The sequence below is a fragment of the Emys orbicularis genome, chromosome 13 (genome assembly GCF_028017835.1).
Source record: "Emys orbicularis isolate rEmyOrb1 chromosome 13, rEmyOrb1.hap1, whole genome shotgun sequence".
Classification (NCBI taxonomy): domain Eukaryota; kingdom Metazoa; phylum Chordata; order Testudines; family Emydidae; genus Emys; species Emys orbicularis.
The window spans coordinates 4,874,322-4,883,352 of record NC_088695.1 but is presented as its reverse complement, the minus strand read 5'-3'; the positions used below and the strand labels follow the sequence as shown (position 1 = coordinate 4,883,352).

The 9,031-nt window shown below is 52.2% G+C and overlaps 1 protein-coding gene across 1 annotated transcript; it reads right to left on the bottom strand.

Moving 5' to 3' along the window:
• Positions 1 to 2,946: 2,946 nt before the first annotated feature.
• Positions 2,947 to 8,694, bottom strand: LOC135887293 (killer cell lectin-like receptor subfamily F member 1). The gene is made up of 6 exons (XM_065415043.1): positions 8,610 to 8,694; positions 6,574 to 6,672; positions 5,440 to 5,598; positions 4,248 to 4,402; positions 3,767 to 3,879; positions 2,947 to 3,070 (listed from the first exon to the last, which is right to left on the bottom strand). Exons 1-6 carry the CDS (start codon positions 8,692 to 8,694, stop codon positions 2,947 to 2,949), a joined length of 735 nt encoding a protein of 244 aa, XP_065271115.1.
• Positions 8,695 to 9,031: the final 337 nt, after the last annotated feature.

The following is a 9,031-nucleotide window of genomic DNA, read 5'->3' as shown; positions in this document are numbered from 1 at the left end:
GACAATGCGTGTGGTGTTCATAGTGCTCAGAATTGCCGCGGTGATCTGAGCAGGCTCCATGATCCCAGTGCTATGGCGTCTGGTCTGAAAAAAGGCGCGAAAATTTTATCTGAGGGAGGGAGGTTCGAGTGACGACATGGCGTTCAGGTACAGGGAATTAAAATCAACAAAGGTGGCTGTGCATCAGGGAGACACACAAACAACTGTCACACAGAATGGCCCCCCAAAGATTGAACTGAAAACCCTGGGTTTAGCAGGACGTTGATTTTACGGAGGGAGGGGGAAGCAAATGAATACAAATCTATTTTTTACATCTTTAGCCGGCGGACGACAGTGCAGCATGACTGATAGCCCTCGGCATCTTCTGGGTGCTTGGCAGCAAATACTGGGCGCTTGGCAGAAAATATTGTACTAAGATTGATAGCCATCATCATCAAGACGGTTCCATAGGACTGAGCATGTCTGCCCAGATGCCCCTGATCGAACCGCAGTATGACTATGATGGATATCAATCTTAATACACCATCTACTGCCAAAAGGCAAGGGGCTGCTGCTGTGTAGCAATGCAGCCCCACGTCTGCCAGCCCCACGTCTGCCAGCACCCAGATCGCCATCAGCCTCTTCTGGGTGCTTAGCAGTCAATACTGGGCAGCCCCACGTCTGCCAGCACCCAGATCGCCATTGGCCTCTTCTGGGTGCTTAGCAGACAATACTGGGCAGCCCCACGTCTGCCAGCACCCAGATCGCCATCGGCCTCTTCTGGGTGCTTAGCAGACAATACTGGGTGCTTGGCAGAAAATGGCATACTATAACTGATAGCCATCATCATCGTGAAGACAGCAGAATAGGGGAAGGGGGATTGGGGGACATACGGAGTTCCAGCCAGCCACTGCTGTATGACGACGACAATGGATACCAGTCATAATAAGCCATATACTGCCAAAAGTCAGAAGGCAAGGGGCTGGTGCAATGCAGCCCCACGGCTGCCAGCAGCCAGATCGCCGATGAAGGCTACCAGTCATGCTGCACCGTCTGCCGCCAAAAGGCATATAGCTGCTGCTGTGTAGCAATGCAGTACCAGTCTGCCGGCACCCAGATGACATATGGTGACGGTGAGCTGAGCTGAGCGGGCTCCATGCTTGCCGTGGTATGTTGTCTGCACAGGTAACCCAGGTAAAAAGGCGCGAATCTATTGTCTGCCATTGCTCTGACGGAGGGGGAGGGGCCTGACGACATGTACCCAGAACCCCCCGCGACACGGTTTTGCATCATTCAGGCATTGTGATCTCAACCCAGAATTCCAATGGGCGGCAGAGACTGCGGGAACTGTGGGATAGCTACCCATAGTGCAACGCTCCGGAAGTCGACGCTAGCCTCGGTACTGTGGACGCGGTCCGCCGACTAGAGCACTTGGGAGCATTTTATGTGGGGACACACACAATCGGCTGTATACAACCGATTTCTATAAAACCGGCTTCTATAAATTTGAACTACTCTCGTAGTGTCGACATACCCTCAGAGACCGTGAGGACAATGGGGTGGACTGATCAGAGGCATCAGCGGGTGTTGAAACCTGTTCACACTGCAGGGCATTATACAGCTTATTGACCGAAGGCCGCTTCCTGTGCCCTTCCGTAGGTCAGCGTGTGGTTAAACATGTCTGCACTGCTGTAAGGTTAGATTAGTGTTTGCAGGTGTATAAGCCTAGATTCCGAAGTGCTTCAGTTGCTCCTGGCTGATGCTACTGACAGCCCCTTTCCTTTGTCTGAAGAATTGCTTCCCTGAATCTCTGCTTGGACGGCTGCCAAAGCACCCTCTTGTTGCTGCTTGGGATGCCAGGCTGTGCACTCCCAAATACTCTGGTTCTACTCTTCTGTCTCAGCGATGGACAGGATCGCAGCGGCCATCTGGGACTGGAGGGGCCGCATAGTCCAGTGGCTAAGGGCTCTGGTCTGGCACTCAGGAGATCTGCCTCTGCCCTGCTTGGCTAAGTCACTTCCCATCTCTGTGCCTCTGTTTCCCTCCCACCTTATTGAGATCGGAAGCTCTTCAGGACAGGAGCTGTTCCTTCCACTTCGTATGTTCAGCAGCACCCGGCACAACGGGGCCTGTCTCAGCTGGGTCCTCTAGTTCCGTGGCTCTGAACTGGGGATCAGTGCAGCAGGGCCAGCATTAGACTGGCTGGGGCCCAGGGCAGAAAGCTCAGAGCCCTGAGGCCTGGTGCTCCGCAGCTGAAGTTCGAAGCCCTGAGCCCTGATGCCCCAAGAGGCCAATGCCTCGGCGCCCTGCGGGGCAGAAGCCTGAGCTGTGCCCCTCATCCCCGGCCCAGCGGCTGAAGCCTGGAGCCTCCTCACGCCCTCCCCTTCCCCCCCCCCCCAATGGGCTCTGAAGTTTTTATAGCATGTTGGGAAGGCCTCAGAAAGAAAAAGGTTGAGACCCCCTGGCCTAGTTACTACTGTAATATAATCCCTGTGGGAATCCTCCACTCGCCTGGTGATTTCTGGGATACAGCAGGGGCAATGATGGGAGTTTGATCCCTTCTTCCCACAATTAACCTGGTCTGGTGGAGTTATCCCACGATGTAGCAAGCCTGGAGCTGGTCAAAATATGCAAGAGAATTTCAAAGTCATTTATTTTTTTTTAAAGGAACCATTTCTCTTGAGTTGAGATTTTTCATGACCCCTTCTATAGGCCATTTTCACTTCTAAATTTTGTTTTCTACTTTTACATGGATCTGATAGTTTTGATTCCCCCTCAGCGCTCCCTCTGGTTCCCCTCTCCCCCCACCCGTCAATCAGTCATTCATTGCTGTAGTTCCATTCACTTTTATACTGATTTACACCGGCTGAGCATCTCACCCATCGTTTTTAATAGCTCAAATAAAGATGAAACACACAGAGCTTTTTACATTCCTCCTGTGCAAACAGAGCTCACAAATCCATCTCCTTAAACTAGGACAGCTGCTTTCTGGCAAATCCATTTCAACTCAGTTTGGCAGATTTCAGAATGGATCTTGTTCTTCTTCACAGAGGCACAGTTGTACTCTTTCTCAGGATCCAAAACTGGGAACCTAAAGAGCAAAGGGGACAGTCACTGTCCATGTGTTGAGAGTTGTAGAAGAGGATCGATAGTAGCTGTGCGTCTCCTCAGAGGGTGCTGTAGTTTTATCCAGCACTTCTAACCTTTCCCCGGATGGTCAAGTATATGGAACGAGTTTGTAAGTTTAAAGTCAGTCCTTTGGGATGGGGAGGCTCACGGTACAGAAACCAGCACAGTCATTACGCCCTTCATTGCAAGTTCAGCAGAGAGGCCAAAGATCAAAGTTGCTCAATTTTTTTTTCAAATTTTGCAATTTCCATTTAAAATGTAGCCATTTGTGTGTGTCGGGGGAAAATGGACACACAAAATTGGCTAAATTGTGTGAATTGTTTTCATCATATCCGACCAACTGTAGAGGGGGGAAAACTGTGATATTTGGACCAGCTGTAATTTTTTTTTATTTTCCTGTTTCACAGCCAGCTCTGCCAAGGATTGATGGGACATGCAGATTGAGCCCCCAATCTCACAAAGACGTATGATCTGCTCGCTTAACTTGACTCACGTGAGTCACCCCATTACGCACGTCTAGAAGCATTTTCAGGATTAGGGCCTTATACCGTAAACCAGTGTGTGTGAAATCCTGGCCCCATTGAAATCCAGGACAAAACTCTTGTTAACTGGTTTATTTATTGTAGACTGATCAAAATCCTAATGAGGAATCACTCACAGTGCTTGATTTAACGGGGATCCGTCCTGCCAGGTCCACATCCTCCCTGGGGATGTGATGTTAAGTCCAATCCACACCTGATGTTGGTCCCGTGTAATATTCCATATGGACGCCTGTGAAATGGACGACATGTCAGAGTGACCAGAACATGCTCTGATTCGCTGGCTCAGTTGCTTGCTGTGTACATGGGACCTCATCTCAACCGTGGTCAAGGTCAAGGGGCAGACAAATCTACTAGGGACATGACTCAGTCTGTTGGATTCAGTAGGGGAGAAAAGGGAGGGGAATGAGAAAAAAATTCAACATTTTTCAGTTTTATACAACTGAAACGAAAAGTTGGTTTCATTTTCACAACCAAAGTTTCTTGCAGAAAGTACCAAAATGTTTATTTAATTTGCCACTGGAGGGAAAACTGTGATTTTGGACCAGCTGTAATTAATAGCAACACACATCCTGCAGTTGAATATAGCACGTTCTTTACCATCTCCTCCCAGTCATCGATCACTAGCAGTTGTGCTCTCTTCATTAAACAGTCGTCACGGCTCCACTCCCAGCCTTTAATCGCTGTAGAAACCCAGTAACACTTGTCCCCATGCAGCAGCCAGTCCTTGTTGCAGAGTTTGCAGCTGGAACCCTCTGGAGGGGGAAATGGAAGAGAGGTGTCGTTAATGATCATTCTGAACAGGGCTGACCACCTTTACAGAGATGCATGGAGCCTTCACGCTCAGGGCTTTACTGAGCCCGGGACTGGGGCCTAGCAGCAGAGACGGGGTGAGTATGTGGGCGAGACAGGATCAGGATGTGAGCAAGACTAAAACATCAGTCGGTTTGGACCCCAGTGTCCGAGCAGCAGGGGGCGCTGTGCTGCAGGGAGCAGGATGGGAGCTCGGTAGGAGGCGTTCTCTCTCTGCAGTCCGTGCTGGCCCTAATACCCCAGTGTGGGGCTAGAGGGCGCTGTAGGGAATAAGATGGGGGTTTGTGGCTGCTCACACGCAGGGCTGACCCCAAGGCTCCAGCATTGGGGGACGCTATGCTGCAGGGAGTGGGATGGGGACTCTGCAGGGGGAGCTCTCCACTCACAGTCAGGGCTGACCCCAGTCCCATTGAACTAGGGGGTGCTGTGCAGCAGGGAGGAGGGGTGTCTGACTCAGTAGTGGGGGGCTCTTGACTCCATACCAGATGCTGTTCCCAAGGCGGTGCCATCTTTCAGGTGAAGGCTAATATAGAGGCGCAGAGCTCTGGTGGGCATTAGAATGAAGGTTGGTCTTGTGGTTGAGCCCCCGACCTAGGACTCAAAAGAGCCGTGTTCTATTCTGGGCCCTGTCACTAGCCTGCTGTGTCCTTGGGCAGGTCATGTCCTGCCCTGTGCCTCAGTTTCCCCTTCTGAGTGTCTTGTCTATTTACACTGTGAACTTGTTGGGGCAGAGGCCATCTCAGCATCTCTTGGTCCCATGACAGCTAAACTACAGGATTCTATTAAAATTGCCGGAATGATTCAAGCCTGCAGTTACCTGCGCTGGCCACTCACTGTCACTGCTGAGGCTGAGTGTCCCTGGAGATATTAAACAGATCTGAAGGGATGGGAGAGAAGAGGGGGTGCGAAAGCGGCTCTGCTATGGGAACAATCAGTGCCTGTAATGTTGACTGCGGGAGGCAGCATGAGCTGGGGTTACCTGCTGCCTGGTTGTTTTGTGTGTAACACAAATGTTGCCGCAGATGAGAGCGGAACTTCTCCAAGTCGCTGCATCCTCTTCCTTTAGGACTGGGCTGAGCTGAGGTTTCGTTCTCCATCGTTTTTGGGACGGCTCTGGTCAGTGATTGGTTCTGGGAACCTTGGAGAAAATTTCTCTGTGGATGGTTGTTGGAAGCCAAAGATTGGAAAAGACAGGGCTGGGGTGAATCAGCCAGAGCTCCATTGGAGTCAATAGGCCAGCTCTCCACCTGGTGTGAATTGGCCAAAGTCCCATTGGGGTCAATGGGGGCAGACTCCGAGTTGGCGCAAATGAATGGAGCAACACCAGTTAATTGCACCAGCTATAACCTGGCCTAGAGTGCAGCAGTGTAATAGATTCATCCATTCCAAGGTCAGAAGGCAGCATTATGATGGTCTAGTCCAGGGGTGGGCAAACGTTTTGGCCTGAGGGCCACATCTGGGTATGGAAATTGTACAGTGGGTCATGAATGCTCATGAAATTGGGGTTGGGGTGAGAGCTCTGGCTGGGAGTGCAAGCTCCGGGGTTGGGCTGGGGATGAAGGGTTTGGGGTGCAGGAGGGGGATCAGGGGAGTGGGTCAGGGTGCAGGCTCCTGGTGGCGCTTACCTCAAGCAGCTCCCGGAAGCAGCGGCATGTCCCACCTCCAGCTCCTACGTGGAGGCGAGGCCAGGATGCTCTGTGCACTGACCTGTCCGCAGCCCCCCCCCCCCCGCCCGCAGCTCCCATTGGCCGCAGTTCTCAGTGAATGGGAGCTGTGGGGGCAGCGTGCAGAGCCCCCTGGCTGCCCCTAGGCGTAGGAGCTGGAGGAGGGACATGCTGCTGCTTCTGGGAGCCGCGCAGAGCCGTGGCACACATGGAGAGGGGCAAGCCCCAGACCCGGCTCCCTGGCGGGAGCTTGAGGGCCGGATTAAAATGTCTGACGGGCCAGATGCGGCCCCCAGTCCATAGTTTGCCCACCCCTGGTCTAGTCTGACCTCCTGTATCGCACAGGCCAGAGAAGTCCACCCAGCCATTCCTGCACTGAGCCCAGCAACTTGCGCTGCATTCATGGTGCGTTGCTGTGCAGCCCAAACGCACAGTCTTGGCACACTCACCCCAAACAGCCAGCGCCGTCACAACTCTCAGCAGCACGACGTTCCCAGCCAGTGTGAGGCCCAGAGCCAGCCAATGCCAGTACGGGCACCTCGGGCGATCTGCAAGAGGCAGTGTGCACTGCTGAGCTAATACCATGTGCTTCACTCACAGGCCTTTGGAGCTTGCAAGGGGGTCTCTACCCTCGGACGATTTGGCCTTGCCTGTTTCCACTTCCCACTACAAACAAGGGACTCCCTGTGACACTTTTCGGGGGAAACCTGAGGAGTCCAGCGTAAATCGCTGCTACCTGCTCCCAGCAGGAGGGAGCCTTGTCTGTGCCCACCAGGGAAAACCCTTCCAAAGCTACCAGCTGTCGGCAACGCCAGCGTTCCGCAGCCTCAGCTGACAAGTTTCTTCTCCACCAATTTTGGAAACCAGTATTCTGAATGTTACATAACTCTAGAAATGTTTCCTGTGCAAACACCGCACAGGAACCATGAGAACCAGCTAGGATTTCTTTCTTAGTAGAGACCCACGCGACCCCGTTTGGTGAAATAGCGAGAAGATGCTCAGACACAGATGTAATACACCTGCCAGGGCATGCCTGGACATATGTGGTCATGTCTGTGTCGCACTCCCATGGTGCACTGTGGTGACTCAGCCAGAGGGGAGGCTGCTGTGCACCATGGGAGACGTAGTCTGTTCCAGCCCATAGAGGAGAATGGGGGCGGGAGGGAGGTGAACTACAACTCCCATGAGGCACTGCAGCAGCTCAAGTGGACACAGATTCAAGTCAAACTGACTTTGACATTTTGTTTCATTTTTCCCAGTGGAAAGACATTTTGGTGGCAGATTCCCAGCCAGTTTCACTCAGCAACCAACCTGCTGGGCCCTCCTGAAAATCTAGGCACTTATTTTGGCGCCTAAATGAGAGCTGAGACCCTCCAAAGCCCTGGCGCCACTTGTGAGTGCTGAGCACCTGGGGAAATGGAGCCATCAAGGCCAGATCCTCAGCGGCTGTGAATCAGCAAAGCTCTGTACATTGCAAGGGAGCTACAGTGCTGTACCCCTGCGGGGATCTGGCAGTCAGACTGTAACAGGGAATGAGGTCAGTGATGCCGTCTCACAAACAAGTCAAAGCATTTCACGTTACACTGACCTGTCCCTAGGGACTAGAGGAACCTAGAGACACCTCCGCAGCTGCTGTAACCTGGCCCTAGCTCCACTGAAGTGCACAGAGTTATGCAAATTTATCCCAGCTGAGGTAGGGTTACTGTCTTTCAAGTTCTCAGATAGAGGACACTGCTAGGAAGAGGGGAGTTGTAAGGAGAGGAGGGGGAGTTGGAAGTGTAGGAGGGGTACCGGCCACCCTTACTGCTGTGCTGCTGCGGCAGCAGCGCTGTCTTCAGAGCTGGGCGGCCATCCAGCAGCCGCTGCTCTCCGTTCCTAAGACACTTGTTCATATTTCAGAAGCCCAACCGGATGGCGATCGGATGACCAAAAAAGAGGTCATCACTGGTAAAACCCGGATGGATGGTAACCCGAAGCTAAGCACATAGTCAGCTGTTTAGTTCAAGGCAAAAAAATACCTGAAGATGGAAAGGCTGAGAGCAGGTATCAGGTTTTTATGGTTGAAAACCTTCCAGGGAGGCTGTAATTATCCCAATGCCAAGCATAACAAACCCAGGACATGCAGAGTTAGATTTCACTGGTCCCAGGCTAGATTACACTCATTTTAAGGACCTGTTAGGTATTTTCTCCCCCCTCTCGGAGTCAGGGCTAGATTCTGATCTCACCTGTTACCCTATTGAAAATTGAGTGACCTCAGTGAAATCGCTCGAGTTAGGACCAGCTTCTCATCCGAGTTATACCGGGGTACATCCAGAGTGACCCCACTAAATTCAGTGGAGCTATGTCCATGTCCACCATCTGGGGGCCTGACCCCCCAACCCCCATGCATCGCTCAAGCTGCTGGTTAAAAACCTATTACAGCCGACAAGCTCCCAGCCCCCGAGAATCCACCAGCCCCGTTAAAACACCACAAAGCAAAACTCACTGTGATGCTGAGATGGAACCACTTTGCCTCCAGAGGAAGGATCTCCAGGGATGTTTAAATCCGCACGGACTATTTCCCCAGCCATGGCTGTCACTGGAGGAGGTGAGCGGGGCTGTACTGTGTAAAGGCAGTTCGTGTGTGGGCTAAAATGGCCAACATCCCCTCAAACCAGGAAATGTGAAGATTGAAGTCCCATCCCCCTCCTTACTCTGTGGGTTTAGGGGAATGGCTTAAATATATTGTACTTTCTCCCCCCACACAACTGTGCTCTAGGTTGCTCTTGCAGAGGTCTCTAATGGAGGTAGGTGCCCAACTGTAATGAAAAGCAGTGGGGATCCTACCTCAGTTAGGTAGTAGACCCCAGCTTCGAGCACCATACAGAGCCAGTGCACAGACAGTCGTGTGTCTGGGATCACCGCTTG